General features: G+C 45.7%; 1 protein-coding gene across 1 annotated transcript in view; it reads left to right on the forward strand.

The window, feature by feature from the left end:
* LOC147699073 (sodium/potassium-transporting ATPase subunit alpha-1-like) overlaps positions 1–23,339 on the forward strand; it is a 244,865-nt gene extending 221,526 nt beyond the window's left edge. The window contains exons 19-23 of the mRNA XM_086935650.1: positions 7,033–7,178; positions 8,106–8,236; positions 8,593–8,694; positions 10,599–10,690; positions 22,880–23,339. Of these exons, the coding sequence (XP_086791776.1) occupies positions 7,033–7,178; positions 8,106–8,236; positions 8,593–8,694; positions 10,599–10,690; positions 22,880–22,908 (500 nt within the window). The 3' untranslated portion in view covers positions 22,909–23,339. The remainder of the gene's footprint in view (positions 1–7,032; positions 7,179–8,105; positions 8,237–8,592; positions 8,695–10,598; positions 10,691–22,879) is intronic.
* Positions 23,340–24,257: the final 918 nt, after the last annotated feature.

Genomic DNA, 24,257 nt, shown 5'->3' on the forward strand with positions numbered 1-24,257 from the left:
CACTTTTAAAAAGAAAGAATGTCTGCATTCCACGATAATCATTTGCCACAGTGTCCACAGAGTACACCCTGTCAGTCTGTATGTCCAAATATTAGTAAAGAGGTTGAAGATTCGAACATATCCAGATGCTTTGGCGCTGGTGGCCCCCAGTGCGACAATCTTGGTGGTGCCCCCCGTAACCTCAATATCCACGGATTCCCTCACTATCACCACCCTCTCACATGCATTTTGTTTGTTTTGTAGTGCTACTCATACCCTTGTAGAGAGTGAGTGCACTTTTCATCACACACACATTATACAGCGACAGTGAATCATATATGTGTAAATCAGTATACCGGAAGGCCATAATAATAATCCACATGTGTAAAGCACAAACAATCACCCGTAAGGGTCTCCAGGTGCTGGGGGCCGTCGGGAAGATTAAGCAAGCTATTGCCCAGAGTCACATGGTGCTGGGCTAATCTGCTGCCGGCACCGGGGATCGAACCGTGATCCCCAGATTCCAGCGTCAGTCACCCTGGCCGCGGCGCCACACCTCTCGCCAGGAGAATTACACGCTGTAGGAATCATCCATGCTAGTAGGCAGTATATTTTAAGAGTGTTTGGTCTAGAGAAGCACAAATTCAGGATTTCAAATGTACTACAGTGGGTGGGTTTGGCTTCACTAATAAGAATGCATTTCTGCAGAAACTAAGGGGCTGATTTAGATCTCGGCGGATGGGTTACTCCATCACAACGGTGACGGATATCCCGTCCACCGAAATATAAATCTCATTGGATATAATGAGATTTATATTTCAGCAGACGGGATATCCGTCTCCGTTGTGATGGAGTAACTTGTCCGCCGCGATCTCAATTATGCTCAAACTCTTTTTAGCAACATTAGGGTAATAAAATACTGGATAAAAACATAACGTTCAAACCTATACCATGCAGTTAGCATGCAACTCTCTCATGAGAGTTCATAGGCCATTGTGCTATATTAGGATTGTAACTTATGCACTGAAAGTAACAAAAGGATTTCTGTGACAAAAGCAGTAACCCTCTGAGCTATCCCACAACAGTTCTGTGATCTGCATGGTGCACATTCTTTGCAGCGTGCATCTTAAAACTGTGCTACTTTATGATGAGTCAAAACTGACACTAGGCAAAACTCCCCTGTCTCTCTCCAGCTGGAACACTAATCATCGGAGTAATCTTTGCCGTTTTATTTTTGCAAGAAAATCACTAGACACACACGGAAGTCTGCAGCAGGTGCTTTTAAACCCATCAGTTACCCATAACTCATAAGTCATTTCTAAACACAGCGCTACCGACCTCAGCGCCAGGTGCAGCTGCACCATTTGCACCACCCTAAAGCCGGCCCTGTTGTGAAGCATCCTTCAAAAGCCTGTCGCAGGATTTTCAGAATTTTAGACTGTTGGTTGCATCAAAAACTCCTTCTCAAAACTACTTACAAAACTTACATGGCAAAGTAATGAGGAAATCTGCAGTCTGGTAGGTTTCCATTATAAGAGTTTAAAAAGCCCCCTGCCACTTTAAGACTCCATAGGCCTAAGGACATTGAGGGGGATATTATCATCATTAACTTTAGAGATCATAGGGTAGTATCCCACCTCACAGACTGGTATGTGGGGAACAATGAGGGTGGAATTTCCACAAGGAATTTAGGTTATTTTTACCCCGAAACCCTGACTAATCCACACAAAAGCCAGCTAGGTGGTGGTAGCAAATCCAAGAACCCACCCAATTGGTCCAACTTTACGTCAAGCTTCCATGTTCCTCACTTCAACCCGGAAGCTTTATATCGCTCATATACCCAATCCACATACAACTGCCCCCCCCAAACACCGGGCTGGGCGAAGCCATATATTCAGCCCAATGGTCCTCCTATATCCATGGGAATGCCTTTTTTTAATAATCCTCCGTATCCCCTGATCCCTTCTACACCAGCCCTTAGACAGGCTCCGCAGCCTTCCAGCTTATTTCCATCCTTTTCTAATCCCTACAGGCCCCCCCACCCCAAGGATCTGTGGCATATTCCACTAAGAAACTTATACGATCCACTTTCTGGGCTGTCGTCGAATGATTGACAAACTAGGGGGAATAGCAATGACGCCCAGTTTATATCTCCCGTAGGATTGGTTTCGTGTTTCCTCCCTTGTAAGGCTGTAAGTGTTAAAGTTCCTGTTGTTGGTTGTGAGGAAGGTGACCCTGCCCTACCAACTAGGTGGGTTACTTCCCCACCGCCCCATGACATTCTGCCCTTCTGTGTGGCTTCAGCTACTGGTCCACTCCCTGCACAGGCACCACGGGATGCGGTTTGTAGGTTGCCTATTGTTGGGGTTCCTGCTGTGGTCTCCGTTTCCATTGTAGGTTCCCAACAATCCTGCATTTCCTCTCCCGCTGTTGTTACTGCTTTGGGTGCCCAAGCCCCTCCTAAGGGTACCTCACTGGGTTGCTGGAATGTTGCGGGTATAGATTCCTGTATATGTATACCTGATTGGGCTGACTTCATCAGACAAGGTGATGTCTGGTCCTTTCAGGAGACTTGGTCAACTCATCCGGTATATTTCCCAGGTTATCTGAGTTTTAACAAACCCGCAGTTAGAGGGCAAAGAGGCAGGGCTATGGGGGGTCTTACTGTTTGGGTGCGCCAATCAGCAGGAGTCTCTGTTAAAGAAATCCACATTGACTGCCCTGATATCCTCAGTGTTAGCCTGACGCTTAATAGTGGACTGGTTATACTATTGTTTAATGTGTATGCCAGAGGTACCCCGGGTGGTCGTGTCTCAACCACCCTAACACTCTTAGACGAATTCCTTGGCTCCGCACAACAGAAGGGTCATGTGGTGGTTATGGGTGACTTCAATACCTGTTTTGAACCGCTAGGTGTGGATGATGGGATGCTAACGGTGGCTGAGGACTCAACTTGGGGTATCCCACAACTAGAGCTAACTCCGATCGCCAAATGGTCCCAAAATGCCACTTTCATTAAAGGCCTATGCCTGAACTGGGGACTGCGTGCCCTAAACGGTCGGACTAGATCGGACAGATTGGGCAATCCAACATTCTTTAATGGAAGATTTAGTAGTCGCATCGACTACATTTTAGTCGATGTAACAATGTGGCCCCTAGTTTCGGATATGGAAATTAGACCTCGGCCTGAAAGTGACCACGAACCTCTCCTAGCGGAACTCAAGGATCTTAGTTTTTCCAGGCCCTCTGTGCACCTCCCCAATGTTGTACAGGAGGCCATGGTATTAACTAACGACTTGAGGAGGGTCCGGTGGCCAAAGGTTGCTGTAGACATGGATGCTCGCTCTAAAATAAGATCCCTGGTATCTGACTCCCTAAGATTAATAGAGCAATGTGATGACCCGATCCAAATATCCCTCAAAATCCCCGATATTCATGCCAGCTTGTTCACTTCCCTTAAGACCCTATTTATTAAAATAGTTGCCAATAAGGGCATTGGAAAACCGAGGAAGCCAGCGAACTGGTTTAATGATGAGTGTGGTACATCTCATTCAAACCTGTTTAAAGCCCTAAAATCTAGAAACACAGCTCTTATTAAATCCTCCAGGAAGGCCTACAATATAGCCAAGAGGCGGGCCAAAGCCGCCTGGGATGAAGAACGCTGGGCTCTCCTAGTTGAGGCATGCGGCTCTAGGAATCTTACGCACTTTTGGCACCTCCTTAAATGGGGTAAGTCCCTGGACGATCGACCTAGCCCTGCTTCTGTCGATCAAGAAAAATGGGTGTCCTATTTTGAGGATCAGTTCAGGTGCCACAGTGAAAGGGAAACTCCCATTGGTTGGCCGCTGTCCTTTGACACGCTTGTGTTTTCAGCCAAGGAGGTTGAAAACGTTCTGAATTCCATCCCCAGGGGCAAAGCCCCTGGCCCGGATTGTATTCCTGCGGATATTTTCCAACAGGACCAAGACCTATGGGTACCCTATCTACTGTTCCTGGCTAACACGCTGGCCAGTGGTGCACAGGTGCCTGTTTCTTGGGCGGGAGCTGAGATCTTGCCCATCTTCAAGAAGGGTGATCGGTCGGTTCCTTCTAATTACCGGCCGATCAGCCTTATTGACGCTGTTCAAAAGATAGTGTCACGTCTTGTCCTAACCAGGGTTCAGGCCTGGATTGAGGAATATAATATTCTTACCCCTCTCCAAGCTGGGTTTAGACCCCATGTTAGTACCCTGGATCAGGCCTCTCGGTTTATGTTACTACACTGGAAGACGGTCACTTTGGGCAAAGGTAACCTCTATGCGGCCTTCGTAGATCATAGGTCTGCGTTTGATCTCGTACCAAGGGTTGGGCTTTGGAACAGTCTTTTGGAAATGGGTATGCCTCCCTCCCTAGTTCGTGTCATTGTTAACCTTCATGCGGAGACCTACGCCTATGTACGATGGGGCAAACCTGGTGAGGTGACCAAAAAGTTTCCTGTGCTGAAAGGTGTCAGACAGGGATGTGTTTTGGCTCCAACTCTGTTCTCCCTATACATAAATAGAGTCACCAAGTACTTTGAGGGATGCCCCACAGATGCGCCAAGTTTGGCTGGCAAGAAAATCCCTCTGCTCATGTTCGCTGACGACACTCTTTTGATTTCAAGAACCAGACAGGGATTACAGCTTGCACTGTCTAGGTTTGAGAGTTTCTGTAGCGAGCATGAGCTGGAGGTGAATATTGCCAAGACCAAATTTATGGTCATGAGGGGTCACAAGCAGGTCAAGGCTAGGGTAATTATGGGGAATACACCCTTAGAGCAGACCAACCACTTTACCTATTTGGGTGTTTCATTTAGCGACACACTTAATTGGTCTCATCAGATCGAGCTCCTGTCCCTGAAACATCAACAGTTGGGTGGAGCTTTGATCAAAGAACATAAAAGCTCTTTTACCAAACCCATGTCCCCGCTGATGAAGATCTATGGTGGGAAGGTTTTGTCAGCAGTGTTATATGGTGCAGAGTTATGGGGAGGTAGTAACCTGGACTCCTTGAAACTTGCCCAAAACAAATTCCTAAGGATGGCAATTGGTCTGCCACAATCGACACCTTTAATTCCCCTACTATACGATCTGGGGTGCCACTCGGTGGTCGACTGTGCTCGATTTCGACCGATCTCCTTCTGGCGGCGTCTGTGGACTACCCCTGACCTACACTACTATGCTGAAGCCTGTCTGGAGTTAAAAAACTCTCCGGGAGCCCTAAAAATAGGATGGTTCAGAGTTCTTAAGGCTACTCTTCTATCTTTGGGCCTCCCTGAGTTGTGGCTGTCGCCTGAGACAGCCACATTTCCATCTAAAAGTGAGCTCAAGAAGTGTTATTGGGCCTGGGTGATGCACAATACCTTTTCAAACACAAGCCCAAGTAGTCTCACAGGTTTATTTTTGGTCCATAAAGATCTGCCCAGGTTAGAGAATTACTGGGAGATCATTACCAAACCCCTAGACCGAAAACTTTTTTTTCAATTCAGATGTGGCACACTACCTATTGGGGACTTCACCACTAAGTGGGGAAAAGCTAGTCAGGGGTTTTGTGCAAAATGTCAGGGGTCCGGGGAAAGTTTATCTCATATTTTGTTTGTGTGCCCCCAATACTCTGCCCCCAGATCTAAGTGGCTCAAACCAGTCTGTAGCCAACTAGGCACACGTTCGTCAGCCGAGGCCCTGAGACTGTTAAAAACTAATCTGGATCCGATCATTGTGGTGGGGGTAGCCAAGTTCCTAGGCTGGGCCTGGATTATTAGAAGTAGGTGTATTAATCTAAATTAGCTGAGACTGCTTTGTTTTATCTCATATTACTGTGGTAATCAGTATCTGTATCTTTTTTAAATTTTTGTATTATTCTGCAAGAAGCCATTCGATGCCAATGATTTAATACTGATTTTATCTATGCTATTGTGTCTTTTTGTATTTATGTCTTTTATGATGAATTAATCGAATAAAGACTTCTTGACTTGACTCCATAGGGTTTCGCTAACCGTGGTGCCTTTTGTTGGCTGCTGTCTCACAGAGCCATTGTTTTCAGGTTTGTGTGGCTGGGATCCTGGAACACACTGGGTGTTTTTATGAACGTCAGTTCACCAAAAGACCAGGAGTAGTGGAAGTGCCATCACACTCCATTTGACCTCTACGTTCACCTACACAGACATGCTTACACATACACACAATCCCACATACGCACTCTCTCTCACATAAACACACTTTTACGCATGCACACTACATTTAAAAGCATATGTTACTTACATCTTCTGCCAGTGAGGATCATATTACAGCTAATTGTACTCCATTTTTCATTACACTTATAGAGAATAATATATTATTATTCACTATTAGTGTAGTAAAATACATTGACAAAAACCAAGGAACTTGAACCCCTAAATGATGTCCATAAGGATGAGCTACCCTTGTGTTCCTGGAACTGATTTTGCTACCTATTAGGCCAGGTGTTGCAAATGCAGTGTCAGGGGTCGCGAGTTTTGTTGAGCCCTACATCTCTTACCAGTGGTCTCAGTGTCATCTACAGTCCCAATCTGGTGGTGTAGGTCCTAGGCTGACCCTTCCTTCACCACCAGGCTTGAATCTGGCTCCGGAACTATGCCTGTGATGGGCACAGCCTAGTCTATGAGAGATGAGTTTTAGAAATACAGGAGGCAGGACCCCCTCGTGTGTTCGGGGAACCCTGTCTGCCCAACAAAAGGATCATAAAAAGAAACAAAGGCACCAGGAATCACCGGCGTATGAGTCAAAGATACCTTGGGCATCAAGATGCACTAGTATTGTGAGGTTCCCCTGAATACAGAGACGTACCATACCAAGGAGTTCATAACCCCCCTTTCCATTTCCCTTCCATCTACGGTACAAAGTTCATTGGATGCACAGGATCAGTGGTGCAGCAGCGATCTAAGAACCCTTCAAGAAGTGCTGGACATGCTCTCACATACCCGCTGATCACTGCTCTACAGTAACCCATTGCACTTCTAACACATTCTCATTGGATGTATTTTGCTCCTTTTTGCAGGTATGATTCAAGCCCTGGGAGGATTCTTCACTTACTTTGTCATCTTATCGGAGAACGGATTCCTGCCTTGGACTCTGCTTGGCATCCGAGTCAAGTGGGATGACCGTTGGGTCAACGATGTAGAGGATACCTATGGACAGCAATGGGTAAGTTGCCACTTTTGCTCAAGTCTTAGCTCAACCCAGTGTCCTCTTTGTTGAGAACTAGAATGGTGGTTTCCACATCTGCTTTGAGACATGAGCCCAAGTCAGGTGAAACAGGCGGTGATCACATCATAAACATATCCTAAGCTGTGAGCCCAGATTCCCTCATGCCCCATTTACTGCTGTGCCTGACTTCAATATTTCTTTGACTGTAAATGTAAATGTAAATGTGTTGTATTTTTATAGCGCGAACAGTGACCCGGAGGTATCCAGGCGGTTGTACTCCTCCTACAAGGGAACCCCTCCTGGCTTTTCCTTGTGGGGTGTCCACTCCTGGGCATCCCATGGTGAAACCAGGCATCCCTTGTGTATCAGGGGGCCTTTGTGGAGACTAAGCAAGCTATTGCCCAGAGTTGCTGCGTGGGACCCATGCTTAGAATCGGCACTGAGGCGAGAATATCCGGTCAGAGGAATTTAAGCCCGAAACCCGCGGAGGCGGGAATCGAACCCTGGTCCCTGGCCAGCGTTCTGCATCGAGGTCTGCCGCTCTAAGCATTGAGCCACACTTCTCTGAGCCCAGGAATATATAGAATTGTGTTGTTCTTCCAATTAAGCTGTTCTAAAGTCCTAATCCAGACAGAATTATTTGGATGGATATGTCTACATTAGACCTGACTCCCAGGATGTAAACTGCTGGATGCTCAGCAGCAATTGGCGGATAAGGTCTGTAAACCTATAGCTTACAGAGCTAAGAAACTGCAAAAAGGTGGTAAGAAGCAAAATATATAAGCATAACCTTCGTCAGTTATTATCAAACCTGAATATTTTTTAATGTAGCTCAGTGAGGCTATTTAACCCTAGATTTTCTTTATACATCAAGGATTCTTTGCGTTTTACGCTGTTTAACTCTCTTCCCATTTTCACTTTCAGACATATGAGCAGCGCAAGATCGTTGAATTCACCTGCCACACCGCCTTTTTCATCAGCATTGTGGTCGTGCAGTGGGCCGACTTGGTCATTTGCAAAACTCGAAGGAACTCAGTATTCCAACAGGGAATGAAGTGAGTAGGACCTGATCTAAGCCCTCTCCCTTGAATCTTTCTGGGAACTTCCTACACACTTCAGACTCACAGTAGCATACTGATCACTTAATGGCATTTTCAAGAGCTTCATTGAGTACACGGTAGAAAGGAGGCTTTCTTACAAGCATCTGCTCATTCCATTGTAGCGTTGATTAAATCAGTTAAAGCAACATTTGTACCTGAAGCATGTGGTTGCTGGTAAGATGCCCATATACAACCTGTACTTGTCAACAGCAGCTCAAAGGTAGTCCACCTCGATTGTCCCTGGGATGAGCAGAAATAGGCGATGGTAGATAATGAGCTATTCTTCCAAATATCTCAACTTTGTTTTCTAGGAACAAGATCTTGATCTTTGGCCTCTTCGAGGAGACTGCACTGGCTGCTTTCCTCTCATATTGCCCCGGAATGGATGTAGCCCTCAGAATGTATCCCCTCAGGTGAGCAATGCCAAGGATCAATCTAATTTCTCTTACATGTTGTGGACAGGAAGTGTGGTTGGTTTGGCATCTTGCCTTTCTACCTTCTCTCAGGCTGTAGTCAGATGGTGTGATCTTCCAGCCATGGTCACAGCCCTCATATTCCATCATCATCAGCTACCAGCACTTCTCAGGTCCTTACTGACAACCAAGAAAGCTGTTCTGATTTAGCTTAAGTCATTTTAGAATCCACATTGATTTGGCAACTTCAAGCCAATTTTAGCACAACTCCATTAGGCCCATGTTATGAATGATGTGAACGTACTACGATTTAAACATTTCTGCATGATCTGTAAAGCATTGATGAGCAAGAAGCTGCCCATATTTCACCACCAAGCTAGCTGTATCTAGCAAATCCCACGGCACATAGATCCAAACCACAGCAAGACAGAAAAACACAAGCAAGCATTAGCACATCCGGTATGAAACCTACTGCTTTTTCTTTTTCTTCTAGATGGCTGCCAACTCGCCTGCTCATAGAGCACACACAGTCATCTTGTGAAGAAAAAAAAACATTCAAAGATAGTGTGTTTACGCACATAAGCTGGACAGCTATCTTGGAATGATTTATTTTAAAACAAATATCCATGCGAAAATGGCCGCTGTGTCTCTGCAAATGTAGACTAGGGTCATGTTTTACATTATATTTCAAAGCTGGTGAACAGCTATCTCAGAACAGAAAATAAAAATGTATATAATATGCTAGCACTTTGGAAGAGAAGCGTGTGGCCTAGTAGCAATTTGTAGATGTCAGGCTCTCACAAAAGTAAGAAAAATAAAATAAAAACAAGTGAAGGAGAAGACAAGGCAGAGGCAGAAGATGTAGTGTCTGAAAGCAAGCAGCTCTCTCTGAAATATAAGAAAAAGTCATGATAAAAGCAGGCTTCAGAAGACGGGGGGGGGGCGGATGGGGAAGTGAGTGGCCCAACTGCAGGCCCTTGCACAAAGCATGTTAAAAAATGTCAGAAACATTTACACAAAACAATGGAGCTGGAACAATGTATAATGACATTTAAAAAAAATATGAAATGGGTTAGGGAAGTACGCAAGAGCAATGGATGATGGTAGGATTGGGTGTTTTGTGAGGGGTAGCAAGAGCGGAAAGTGATGGAGTGCTCAAACAAAAATAAGAAAGGATTCCCCTAAAATCAGTGGTAGCTTATAAGTCTGCCAATCATAAGTGATGCATAGATGCTATGCATCAGTGACGTGACAAGAATAAGCATGGAGAGGATAGCCATTGGTACTGAGATAGAAAAGAAAGCCAACCAATCACAAGCAAGGACCTGATCAAAAAACTTCTCTGTGCATTTTATTGAAGCCAATAGGACCTTGACAAAAGTCAGATAAAACTGTCTGTAGTCTAGACCCAACGAGAGAAAACCTTAGATCATGCCTTATCAATTGCTCTTTCCACAGTTTGGAAGACACTCCAACAGACCAGACTCAATGTCACACTCCATTAACTCCTTTAAGAAACAGAAACCTTATTCATTCAATAATTCAGACACCATTGCAAATGAGGACCATATCTCACCAAATGCTTTACAGTGTGCTAAGAACTTTACAAATCCCTTGTTACCTCCTCTCTCCTTCCCTTCCCTGCTCCATAGTAGAAAGCCATAAATTCTATGCCAGGCCCAATCTGCTCCTTGTTCCTCTTGACAGCTGCTCCGTACCATCCATAGTAATTGTTCTTTGCTGTTACTTACCACTCTCAGTTGCTTCCTGAATCTGGTTGTGCGGTCCGTAAATGCCCCAAAATAAATTAATCAAGAAAACTATGGTCGGTCTAACTGTATATCTGATTTTGTTCTGCACATCTTTCACTGTACCCATTATACCCATTCTTTCTCTTCCAATAGGCCAGCGTGGTGGTTCTGTGCCTTCCCATACTCCCTCCTTATATTTGTGTACGACGAAATCAGAAAATTACTCATTCGGCGTTACCATGGAGGTAAGGTCCAGTGAATGCCATTCATCTTATAATGGCCACGTTCTAGAACGCAGCAGCTTGTTCTTTCAACATAACAAAATGCTCTAAAGGAACATAGTAGTCAACAGAAAGTATTGGTAACATTGCTTAAGGAAATGAAGCACTGTTCATGATTAAAAGTGATATCAATTGTTTGAAGTAAAAATCTTAAGTGCATGGTCTAAACGGATTCTACTGATTGTGTGCTGAAAGAATAGGTTGACTTTCTGAGAATTCTCAATAATAGGCATGGTCACTGCTTTGTTCCGCCCAAGCATGGAATCCCTAAGCACTGAAAATACATAAATATTCACTGAAAAAAAACAAAGGTCAAAGGGGTTTTATAGTTAGGCTTACATTTCACTTGTACTAAACCATAGACATTTAGCAGTTATAGTTATGTGAGCTACATATAACTTAAGCCCTGCAATGTGCTGCTTATGACCTCAAATATTACATCACATATTCTCTATACTGCAGCATACACTCACAGCTGGTGAGCAGTCTGTTGGTGCCATCATTGAAGCTGCAAGACAACATTCCTGCTAATTTACCTTTCATTCATCTCATTTCTTGCACTGTTTTTGTGTTGCTTGTTGCAATTTTTATGCCCCTCGTTGCCATTTTGTTTGATAAAAAAAAAAAAAAAAATACAAAATGTTGGAAAATCGAAACAAAAACAGTTCCGCAAAAAAGGAGGGAAATTTAGGTTGTCAGACCCGCCTTTTATGGTTAAAAAAGATGAGTGGCTGTGTGGGGTGTGTGTGGTTGAGTGGTTGCATTAGTGGCTGTATGGGTGTGTGAGTAGCTGTGTGGGTGAGTGAGTGGGTGTATCTGTGATTGTATGGATGAGTGAGTATGTGTGTGTGTGAGTGGTTGTATGCCTGAACGAGTGGCTGTCGAAGTGACAATGTGGGAGAGTGGTTGTGGGAGAGTGAGTGGTTGTGGGAGTGGCTGTATAGGTGTGTGAATGGTTGTGCGAGTGGCTGTGTGGATGAGTTGGTGCCTGTGGTAGTGGGTGTATGATTGTGTGAGTCGGTGTGTGAGTGAGTGAGTGGGTGGGTGTGTGAGTTGCTGTAAGTGTGAGTTGCTGTAAGTGTGAGTGAGTGCTATTATGAGTGACTGTATGATTGAGTGAGTGGCTGTGTGGTAGCTGTATGAGTGGGTGAGTGCTACTGTAAGTGTTTGTGTGGGTGAGTAAGTGGTTGTGTGGGTGAGTAACTGCTAGTGTGGGTGAGTAACTGCTAGTGTGAGTTGCTGGGTGGGTGGGTGTGGGTGTAGCTGTATGGGTGAGTGAGTGATAGTGTGATTGGTCGTATATATGAGTGAGCGACTGTGTGAATAGGTGTATGGGTGAGTGAGGAGTGGGTGTGTGAGAAGCTGTGTGAATGGCTGTTAGTACATGGGTGAGTGAGTGGCAGAGTGAGTTCCTGCATGGGTGATTGAGTGAGTGTGTCAGTGGCTGCAAGGGTATATGAGTGGGTGTTTAAGTGACTGTGGGTATGACTGGATGTGTGAGTGGCAGCACTGGTGAGTGAGTGGATGCATGAGTGACTGTATTGGTGAGTTAGTGCTTGTGTAGTGAGTGGCCATTTGGGAGAATGAGTGGTGGTACCAGTGGCTGTATAACTGAGTGAATGGTTGTGTGAGTGGCTGTAAGGGTGTCAGTGCCTGTATGTGTGAGGAAAGAGGGTGTGGTTGTATGAGTGAGTGGTTGTGAGTAGGTGTATGGGTGAGTGCATGCCTGTGTAGGTGAGTGAGTGGCTGCATGGGTGAGTGAGTGCTAGTGTGAATGGCTGTATGGTTGAGTTAGTGGTGGTGTGAGTAGCTGTATGGGTGGGTGAGTGCTATTCGTTGTGGCTCTATGGGTAACTGCTAGTGTGAGAGATATATAGATGAGTGAGAGGGTGTGTGAGTACCTGTATGGGTGAGTGAGTGCTATTGTGACTGGTTCTATGAACCAGTGAGCATCTGTGTGAGTAGGTGTATGAGTGAGTGAGTCGGTGTGTGAGTGGTTATATAGGTGAGAGAGTGGCTGTATTGGCAGGTGAGTGGGTATGTGAATGGCTGTATGGGTGACCGAGGGGCTGTGTGAGTAGCTGTATTAGTGAGTGACTGATGTGTAAGTGGATGTATAGGTGAGTGAATGAGTGGCTATTTGAGTTGGGGTTTGGTTAAGTGAGTTGGTGTCCGAGTGGCTGTATTGGAGAGTAAGCATCTGTGTGAATTGCTGTATGGGTGTGAGTGGTTGTATGGATGTGTGAATGGGTATGTAAGTGGTTGTGTGGGTGTGTGAGAGGTTGTATAGGAGAGTGAGTGCTGGTGTGAGTGGCTGTATAGGTGAGTGAGAGGGTGTGTTAGTGTCTGCGGGGATCTGTGAGTAGACGCATGAGTCTCTCAGTGAGTCTGTAAGTGGTTGTATGAGTGCCAAAGTGGGTCTGTGAGTGAGTGCATCAGAATATCAATGGGTCTGTGTTTGAGTGTCTGTAGGGGCCTGAGTGAGTGCATGAGAATATGAGTGGATCTCTGAGTGAATGCATGAATGTCTGAGTGGATCTGTGAGTGGGTGTGTCAGTCTCTGAATGGGTCCGTGAGTGTGTGTTTGAGTGGGTGTGTGAGTGGATGCAAGAGTCTCTGATTGGGTCTGTGAGTAGGAGTCTCTGAGTGGGTCCGTAAGTGGGTGCAGGAGAGTCAGAGTGGGTCTGTGAGTGTGTGAGTCTCTCAGTAGTATCTGAGTGGGTGTGTGAGTGCATGACTAGGTCTGTGAGTAGGTGCATCAGTGTCTGAGTGGGTCTATGAGTAGGTGTCTGGGTCTCTGACTGGGTCTGTGAGTGGCACATTAGTCTCAGAGTGGCTCTGTGAGTGAGTGTCTGAGTGGATCTGTAACTGGGTGTATAAGTGTCTGAGTAGGGCTATGAGTGGGTTCATGAGTATTTGAATGCATCTCTCAGTGGAAACATCAGTCTCAGAGTGGGTGTCTAAGTGGGTGTGTGAGTGCCTAAATGAGACTGAGGGTAGGTGTATAAACATTTTTTTGAATTTTTCAGTGATATTTGCGAAGTCACCGTGACGTATATTGGCAAATTTGTCACAGCGTTACACGGGGGCTGCGCTAACCGTCGCAGCGAATTCGTGAATATTGTGATATTATCAAGCACCTCTATATTCCTCTCATAGGGTCAGGACACATGCAACCTGACCTCTTATGCCACTTTCTGCCATTTTGTTTGAGCCCCAAGACTGTTCCAATGAGGTAAAATTGTGGCTGCAACTCTCTGCTCAAGTTGTGGCCAGCCATTCATAACATTCCTCTTGGCGCACTCATTCGGGAATAATCGCAAAATCGTCACGAATTAGCACATTTGAAATATTGCACTAAGTGTAGATTTTTCTTGATCTGCACAGTATTCTATTTCTTAAAACTGTATCAATCTTGCTGAACTGAAGTCCTGCACTAAATATTAATTTACTGCATTGAAAAGCATTGCCAGTTTGAAAATAGTCCTTACCTGCAACTACGTTTCTTCGATTCCAGTGATAAAAGTAACAAAGTAATATTTTTATAAACCCTGGGTCTCGGATTTAGACAATGAGTATGTGTAATCATTTCTTGCCTGAGTGTGTCCAAAAAATGCTTAACACAGCCCTCTGATAAGCCTAACTGCTCGCCCACACTACCACAAAAGAGAGCATTAGTATTATCTACGTTAGCCTCTGTAAAGCCTATGGTGATCCACTGAACTCTGTGCACACTAGATCTTACTTTGGTATAGAATATACAGACCTAGCTTCCTACATTGGTGGTTCAGCAGTGGGGTCTATGACTTTGCATTTGCTGGACCACTCTGACAAAATGTGAACATAGGACTACAATCCGAAATTGCCTTTAGATTCAACTGTATTTTTTGAATTGGCAATTGTTCCACATTTTTTTAATTCTTGTTAGGGTCTTGGTTAAGTCCCTTTAACATTCATTAAAAGCCTAATTTAGTTAGGGGTAAAAGTACCTAGAAGTTTTTGATAGTCCTTTTTAAAAACTTCAGTGAAATAATGGATGCAGAGAATGTGGTTTTGGAACTCAACATGTCCCCTTACCTCCATCTTGGCATGAAGGACCTAAGGACCCTCTGTAGACTTAGAAAAATTAAAACTGGTTCCAATCCTACCAAGACCAAGCTCCGGAAGCTCTTTGCAGAATATGCTAAGCAACAACCTTCCAAATGAGAAGGGCCTCCTCCCAGAAGAAGAAAGTGGTGATAAAAGGTGAAAGTCTCTGTCTCCTCATGTGGTCCCTGCACCCATCTTTCCAAGAGTAGTGCTAAGGGTAACTAGCTCCCACACAAGTGGGACAGGCACCTCCCACACAAGTGGGACAGGCACCCCAAGCAGCGTCAGTGAGGAGCACATCCTGTTAGCAAGCTTAACTCGCAGAATAACCCTGGAGGATAGACTCTTGGCTATAGCAAGGGAAAGACCAGATATGGGTCTAGCACCCATAAATAATGGCAGCAACATAATACCTAGGGATAGAGAGAACTCTTATGACCCTAAAATCCTCAAATTGATTGTCCCCAAGTATGAGGAAAGTGATGACATCACAAAATGGTTCACAGCCTTTGAGAGGGCCTATGAATGGGGACATGTGCAGAAGTCACACTGGACAGCTTTGCTTTGGGAACTGTTCACTGGTAGGTGCAGGGATAGACTCCTGACGCCCACTGGGACAGATGCTGAGTCCTATGACCTCATGAAGGATACCCTGACTGAGGGCTTTGGATTCACGACTAAAGAATATAAAATTTGATTCAAGGGGGCTCAAAAAACCTTGAGTCAGTCCTGGGTTGACTTTGTAGACCACTCAGCGAAAACACTTGATGGATGGTTAACTGAAAGTGAAGTGCATGACTTTGATGGGCTTTATATTCTGTTCATGAAAGAACACACTTTAAGTAACTGAATTAATGAAAAGTTGCATCAGTATCTGATAGACCTAGGTCTAACTTCTCCCCAAGAATTGGGAAAGAAGGCAGACCACTGGGTCAAGACGAGGGTGACCAAGACTATCACTGAGTGATCAAAAGAAACCTGCACAGGAGGGTGGGTCCCTGAACTCTTCATAATGGGTACAAGGGCAAAAACGTTAACCCCCCAAAATACCTGGTGATGCACTGTAAACACCTGGGTCACAAACAGATCCCCCTAGTACTCCTCCAGTTAGTACTGGTATGGCAAGTGTCCAGGTGGAATCAACAGTATGCCCAGGGCAAATCAGGGTTCACACTGAAGCTATTTTAGTCTCTGAGTGTGGGGTACATTTGGCCACTCTTGCTGTCTGGCCACCTAATATGAAAAAGTAGACAGCAACCCTTGATTAATGGGATTAGAGTAGACTCCCTGAGGGATACAGGTGCCAGTGTCACCATGGTGACAGAAAAACTGGTTTTTCTGGACAAACCTATCCAGTCACCAATACTTACAATGTAACTAATATGCATCTGAGGGCAACAAGATCCTCAGAATATGGAGGGGCTACTGGCCTGGGTCTCTTTGGCAATCCCTGTTGAATGTCTGCTAGGGAATGGCTGGTGACCTCAGCATGGGGTGAGGTAGAACTGAAAACTAATGCCGCGAATCCCTGAGATGGTGTGTGTAAAACCCCAATTACAGAGCAGAGCAAAGTGTGAAAAAGAAGTGTTCCAAGAGTGAAGGTAAGAAGACTTGGAGACCAGTATCTGAACAGCAAAAAAAATCAGGATCCCTCTCTTCAGGGAGAGGAGCTTCACCCCCAGCAGTTTAGAGAATCCTTACTAACATTGGCCCATGGTGTAGGCTAGTCAGTCACTTCTACTGGCCAAAAATGTCCCAGAAGGTGAAAGAGTTATGCAGCTTCTGTGTCACCTATCAAGATAGTGGCAAGTCAGGCTGACACCAAAGGCTCCCGTGATTTCACTACCAATGGAGAGGGATTTCTTTGAACAGATAAGGGTGGACATAGTTGGTCCACTTGAACCTCCCACAGCATCAGGAAACACATTCATGCTGGTAGTAATAGATCATGCTACCAGGTATCATGAGGCAATTCCCTTTAGGACTACAACACCTGCAGTAGCCAAAGCCCTCATTGGTATCTTTACCAGGGTAGGACTTCATAAGGAGGTGGTTTCAGACAGATGTGCAATCTTCATGTCTAGTTACCTAAAACACAGGTGGAATGAGTGTGGTGTGACCTATAAGTTCAGTACACCTTATCACCATCACCCACTAACCATTGGCCTTGTTGAGACTTTTAACAGACATTGAAAGGCATGATCATAGGACTCCCTGAAAAACTCAAAAGGAGGTGGGATTTCCTTTTGCCATGCTTGAATTTTGTCTTCAGAAAGGTGTCTCAGAAGGGAGTAGAGTTGTTCTCCTTTTTAGAAGGGAGTAGAGTTGTTCTCCTTTGAACTTCTGTTTGGCCATTCTGTAAGGGGACCACTTTGTCTTGTGAAGAAGGATTGGGAGAAGCCTCTCCACGAACCTAAGCAAGATATTGTGGACCATGTACCAGGACTACATTCCAGAATGGCAGAGTTGATGGAAAAAGCATTCAAAGATCTTGAGGCCAGCTGAATCTCTGGTATGACCAAAAGGCTGCACTGGTGGAGCTCCAACCAGGGCAAGAGGAATGGGGTTTGAAGCATGTGGCACCAAGGGCCCTCCAAGACAAATGGAGTGGTCCTCATCCTATCCGTGGGAGGAATAGTGATGTCGCCTACTTGGCAGACCTGGGCGCTAGCATGACCCCAAGAGGGTGATCAATGTGAACCGCCTCGAACTTTTCTATGACAGGGCTGATGTAACCATGGTGATGGTTATGGTTACTGATAGGATCAGGAAGTACAGAGTGAACCTCTCTGTGACCGCCTCTCTTGCAGTCCAAAAGATGGGTCAGTAGATGGAGTTGTCTACTCAGACACCCCCTTTCGCCAACAGAAGGCTGACTGCAGGTAAGTCCTGCAACAGTATGCTAGGCTCGTCTCCTTAACTCCTGGACAGACATACTCGTTCACCCATGATGTGGACACTGGAGACAGCTTGCCTGTCAAAAAAAAGGTCTATAAGCAGTCTGACTAAGTTAAGGAGAGTATCAAAGCTGAAGTAAGCAAGATGCTGAAGTAAGGGGTTATTGAACCCTCTGAGAGTGTCTTGGCCAGCCCAGTGGTATTAGTCCCCAAGCCTCACCCATAAGGTGAAAAGAGAGAACTGAGGTTTTGTGTGTACTCGGAGATCTCAATACTGTCACCAAGAAAGATGCTCACCCTATACCCAGGGCTGATGAGCTGATAGTCAAATTGGGTTCAGCCACATTTCTCAGTACCTTTGGCTTAACTGCAGGGTACTGGCAGATTGGCATGGCCCCAGGAGCAAGAGAAAAGACAGCATTCTCCACACCAGATGGCAACTATCAGTTCACTGTTATGCCCTTTGGCCTAAATAATGTCCCTGCCACCTTCTAAAGGTTGGTGAACCAAGTCCTTGCTGGGCTGGAGACCTTCAGTGCAGCATATCCAGATGATATTGTGGTCTTTAGCTCTACCCGGCAGGATCGCCTGGCCCACTTTGGAAAGGTTTTGCAGTTCCTGCAAACAGCAGGCCTCACTATCAAGGCATCCAAATGCCAGATAGGGCAGAGTACTGTTGTATACTTGGGCAACCTTGTAGGTGTAGACCAAGTGCAACCCTCACAACCCAAGATCCAGACAATTCCAGACTGGGAAGCTACAAGAACCCAGACCCAAGTCAGGACATTCTTTGGCTCGACTGGGTATTACAAGAGATGTGTGAAGGAAGGGGTATGGTTCCATTGTGACACTCTTTACAGAACTCACCTCCAGGAATATGCCCAAGAAGATAAACTGGACTGTTAGTAGTCAAAAGGTGGTTGACACCCTGAAAGAGGCAATGTGCTCAGCACAAATTCTTATAGCTCCAGATTACTCTAAGCAGTTAATTGTGCAGACTAATGCCTCTGAGCTCCTTCACAGAACTCTCCTCCAGGAATATTCCCAAGAAGATAAACTGGACTGTTAGTAGTCAAAAGGTGGTTGACACCCTGAAAGAGGCAATGTGCTCAGCAAGCAGTAAATTGTGCAGACTAATACCTCTGAGCCTGGGATAGGAGAAGTCCTATCCCAAACTAACAATGATGGGCAGGACTAGCTTGTTGCTTTCATTAGCAGGAGGTTACACCTCAGAAAACAGAATTGGAGTACCATAGAGAGTGGGGCCTTTGCTGTGGCCTGGTCCGTGAAGAAGTGTTTTTTTTTTTAAACAAGCTTTATTTGTCATGGTCCACATATACTGCATAGCTCCGCAACCCCGGAGCCTGCTGCACACATCCAGTATACAATAGCAAATGACGTTGACTTTTTATACTTAAGAAACCAAAAAGAACACCCCCCACCCTTCTCCCCCCAATTGCGCCCACGCCCCCTTGGAAACATTTAGAACTTCACTGGAACCACATACAAAGCTCATCAACCCCCCAGCAAAGCTTGTCTTCCTCACACTCATCAAACAGATGTCAGATGAACATCCCATTCCAGCGGCGGATCTAAATCTAGTCCCCAGTAGTCTGCCCATCGTTTCCAAATCTTATAGTATTTACAAGGACACATCCTGGCAGTGAAGATCGGCTGTTCAAGGCCCATGCAAAAATCTATCCCATTTCTCCATGCATTCAGCAACGGGGCCTGGGGTGCCTTCCAAGCTATGTCCCTCTTTGCCAACGTGAGACCAAGCAATAGGAGATGCAGCTTTTATCAATTGCCCCCAAACCCCTCTATGACATGTAACAGGGCCAAACACAGCGTGCGGGGAAGCTCCCATCCCAGTCCGTGAAGAAGTTTCATGCTCACTTCCTTGTTGAAACCAACCACAGACTTCTCAGGTGGCTTATGCAGATGAGAGCTGAGAACCCAAAACTTTTGAGGCAGTCCATCTACGTACAGGGAATGGACGTTAGAGTGGAACAAAGACCTGGGACTCCCCATGCCAATGCAGACAGACCTTCCAGGTTCTTCCACTTAGACAATGAAGACTCTATTGAGGAAGGTTAGTCTCATCTTCTTTTGCTTGGGGATGGGGGACGTGTAGGAAAGTGACCCTTGTTAATGATTACCTCCCACTTTTTGCCTAATTCTGATGCTTTTTGACATAATGTGCACTGGGTTCCTGCTAACCATGTTCCCAGTGCCTGTGTTCTTTCCCAAAACTGTACCTTTGATCCACAATTGGCACACACAGAAAAGTCTCTTGTGAAAGGTAACAGTGGCACCAAGAGCATTGTGACCAAAGAGGGTCTCTAAGGGCTCCAGAACGTATTATGCCACCCTGAGAGACCCCTCATCAAACACATGCACACTGCCACTGCACCCTAAGTGTTTTGGTGCTGATAAAGGTGAAGAGTCAACGTGGCACACATTCCTGTATGCCAGGCCTGCCAGCACTGCAAGAGGCATTGGTAAGTCACCTCTTCAGCAGGCCTTACAGCCCTAAGGCAGGGTGCACTATAACTCTTGTGAGGGCAGCCTGCATTAGCAGATATGCCCCTATTGTGTCTAAGTCCATTCTTAGACATTATAAGTGTGTAGTGAAGCCATACTGAGTACATGGGCTGGGATTTTGTCAATAAATGTTCTGCAGCTCCATGATGACTTAACCGAATCACAAGATTTTTGGTACCAAGCATCTCAGATTAATGAGCCCACACAGATGCTTCATTAATAAATGCACCTGAAAGGTGCCCCATAAAACCTACCAAACCACTAGCGAGTGCCTGACTAGTCTGAACCAGCCATGTTTCTGACCCCCTGAGGTGGGAACCTTTTACTCGTGTGGGTCAGAAACAAAGCCTGCTCTGAGTGGAGGTGCTTTACACCAACACCCAAGCAGGAACAGCATTGAAGGACGGTGAGCCTCAAAGGCTTTCTACCCTTTGTTATGCTGACTAGGGCCTCCCCAGCTAGTGGAGATGCCCACCACCTTGACCAGGCCCAACATTTTGGAAGCAAGGTCAGTGGGAACATTTGTAAGCAGGAGAGGTGTCTCCCCTTAGAGCCAGGACCATCCCTGAAGTGTCCTGAGCTGAAGTGACCCCGCCTTTTAGAATACTCCATATTGTTTTGGAAGATTCTAGCCAATAGGATTAGGTGTATGTCCCATTCCCAAATGGGGTGGTTATACAAAAGACACCCTAAAGGTAAGTAGCCCATTGGCTACTACCTTCCAGTATTTAGGAAATACACTCCATAGTTCCTGACGACTTACGAAGGAAGAGGACAAAGAAGAGCTGTGCAACAGACAAAGCCTGAAGACACCCACTGACTTGGCCCCAAGATACCACTGCACCCACAGCCCCCATGTCTTGGGAGCCCAGCCAACAGTGCCCAGGTGACCCTCAACATCCAAACTCACCTGCCCAGCCATCGGTTCCCTTCATCCACCTTACTGGTCTGAGACTGCAGCCATTGTTCAAGACCATAGTTCTCTATTGATTTGGATTGCGTGCCCAACACTATTTTTGCACTCTGAACCCGGCCGACTCCATTCTGCTGAGGGTCTATGTTTGGTGCTGCCTCGTGCCCCTCCCTCCCACCACCCACTGCTCTTTTTAACCTCTGGAGGTTCCCCTTCTGCTCTGCTTTACTTCCCTGTAATTGGCACAACTTTGAATGCCCCACATCTCAGTTGGTCAACATTGGGCACCCAACACCAAATTTGACCTCTGCACCTGGCCACGTTAGTGCCCCTGGTGGTGCAGTCTTGATGCTCACTTGAACCTTGCCCTGTGTTAACCTAAAACCTTGAAGACAGGGTTTCTGAGTAGAGTACTTACCTGTGAAATTACATTCTTGTTTTCCTCACATAGGATAACATTGCTCATTTGAAATATTGCATTAAATGTATATTTTTCTCGATCTGCAAAGTACTGATATTTCTAAAAACTGTATCAACCTTGCTGAACTGAAGTCCTGCACTAAGTATCAATTTACTGCACTGAAAAGTATTGCCAGTCTGAAAACTGTACTTAGCTGCAACTAAGTTTCTTTGGTTCTAGCAATAAAAGTAACAAACTAATATTTTTATAAACAATTAGTCTCTGATTTAGACATTAAGGGGCATATTACGATGGAGGATTTTCCGCATCCTCCGGGCCGGCGGAAGCCACCGCCGGCCCGGAGGATGCGGAAAATCCTCTGCGGACCCACCAAAGACCCACCGCCACATTAGGATGGCTGGTGGGTCCTGGTTTCCGTCCGCAGCTTTTCCGCCGCGGTTGGCTTACAACCGCGGCGGAAAAGCTCTAATATGGTGACGGTGTCTCTCAGACACCGCCAGCCATATTAGGATGGGATGTGAAACATGCTTTTCCGCGGCGGCTTTTCCGCCGTGGAAAAGCATGTGTAACTTCACTGCGGGGGCCCGTTGTGAAGGGGGTGGGGGGTGCACATGGGGGGTACCTATGGTACCCCCCTGCATTTGTATGCAGAAAGCGGCAGGCACCGCGCGGTGCCTGCCACTTTCTACATACAAATGCAATGCGTGCATTTTTAACATTGCTGCGGGTGCAGCTTGAAGCCGCACCCGCCGCAATGTTAAAAATAGAGGATGTGACCGCCAGGGTGGCGGTCACATCCTAATCGCACAGGAGGGAACGCCGCAGCCCCTGCGGTCGTTCCCTCCTCCTCAGTGATCGCGGACGGACGCAAGTCCGTCCGCGATCTTAATCGGCCCCCTAGTGTGTGTAATCATTTCTTACCTGAGTGTGTACAGCAAATGCTTAACACAGCCCTCTGATGAGCCCAACTGCTCACCCACACTCCCAAAAACTAGAGGATTAGTATGATCTACCTTAGCCTCTGTAAAGCCTCTTGGAACTCCCTGGACTCTGTGAACACTATACCTTACTTTGGTATAATATACACAGAGCCAGCTTCCTGCACCATTGATAAAGATTAGATTTAACAGGTAAGTACATTTGTTTGTTCTGTGGTTTCTGTAAGTGCACCATGTCTTATGTTGAGCTTAGTTAATGTCTGCTTAAAGATGTTATATTGTAGTTCTGCCCTTCGATATTCCTGCTTCCATTATACTGTTTAGCTAACACAGTATTTTTTCTCTTTCCAGGTTGGGTGGAGAAGGAAACCTACTATTAGTTAACTATTGCACCATTTCACACAAACCCACGTTGCGCATGCGCAGTCTCCTCGTTCTCTCTATACTGCAGCCTTTGCCCCAAAATCCTGGCCCCGTAGAAAGGAGAAAAGCCTCATGTAGAGCGGCCATCGGAACCTGCACCATCTCACGAATGTGTCCGCCAAAGGCTGTTAACATATGTATGTGCCTTTTCCTTTTGTTCTAAAAGGAAAGAAAATGAAAGATGTGGTTGTATACCTGCATTTTTACAAATAAAGGCGGATTATAACAGTCAAGCTGTTGGACTGGCTCTCTGGTGCGTTCCTTCCCCAACTTCTTCCACTTCACGGCTACATTAATTAGATGAATGTTTTATTAGCTCAATTATTTTCCAAAAAGACATATTTCAGTTTGGCTAATCTGTATTAATAAACTTTTCTGTTGTAATACTGCTTGGCTCCCGTGGCAATATTTTTGCAGACTGTATTTTAGGACACACTATTTATGTCAGACGATATTCTGAAAACAATACCTCAGTACCACACCAGCAAACCAGGAATCTCACTTTCACCTGTTCTTTTTACAGGAAACAAAATGGTGCTGCCAACGTGGAATATTATCAAGGGCTTTATCTCCGCTTTAGCATCACTTTTCGCCGCTAAAGCAGAGATAATGCCATCGCCCTATTAACAAGGCAACGCAAACATGCATTAGCGCATGTTTGCTGCCTTTTTATTAACGCCTCGCTTTGCATCGCTAATGAGATGCAAAGTAGGCGTATCTTCAGGAAAGAACAGGGAAATTGATCATTAACCGCACATCGCGGTATCAACAAGCGAGCCCAGACAACGAGCAGCGTTTAAAAAAGCTGCGCTAACCGCTGACATCGCCGAAAACTAACGTCTGGAAATTTTCCGACTTAGCCATGTGCATAAGGCGAGGTGGATTGTAAGGTTACATCCACTTCTCCCTATTATCAACATTTTACTCAGCGCAATGCTGACTTCGCTGGTTTTCAGGCGATATTGCTTTTAATCGTCGTATATCGAAGGTTTAACATCGCCTGTTAGCAAATCATTGTAAATACGCCGCTAACATGGCAATGTGAATTGACGATATTGCAAATCACGCTAAGCGCGATTTGCGATGATTTCCGCGGCCCCTTGTTGATATCCCCCTTAGCTTTTGGTGCAAGGGCAACTCCTGTATTTAAAGCGGAGCAGCGTCGCCCCATTGAAATACTCACAGATACAAAAAAAAAACATGTTATTGAAGTTCATTCGTTACCATTTAAATTTTCATCACCCCATCCCGAACGGAGTGTAGAGTGGGGCGGGGTCTGCTGAATGGCAGTAGCAGCAGGGAGCAG

Source organism: Lissotriton vulgaris, chromosome 8, assembly GCF_964263255.1.
Source record: "Lissotriton vulgaris chromosome 8, aLisVul1.2, whole genome shotgun sequence".
NCBI lineage: Eukaryota > Metazoa > Chordata > Amphibia > Caudata > Salamandridae > Lissotriton > Lissotriton vulgaris.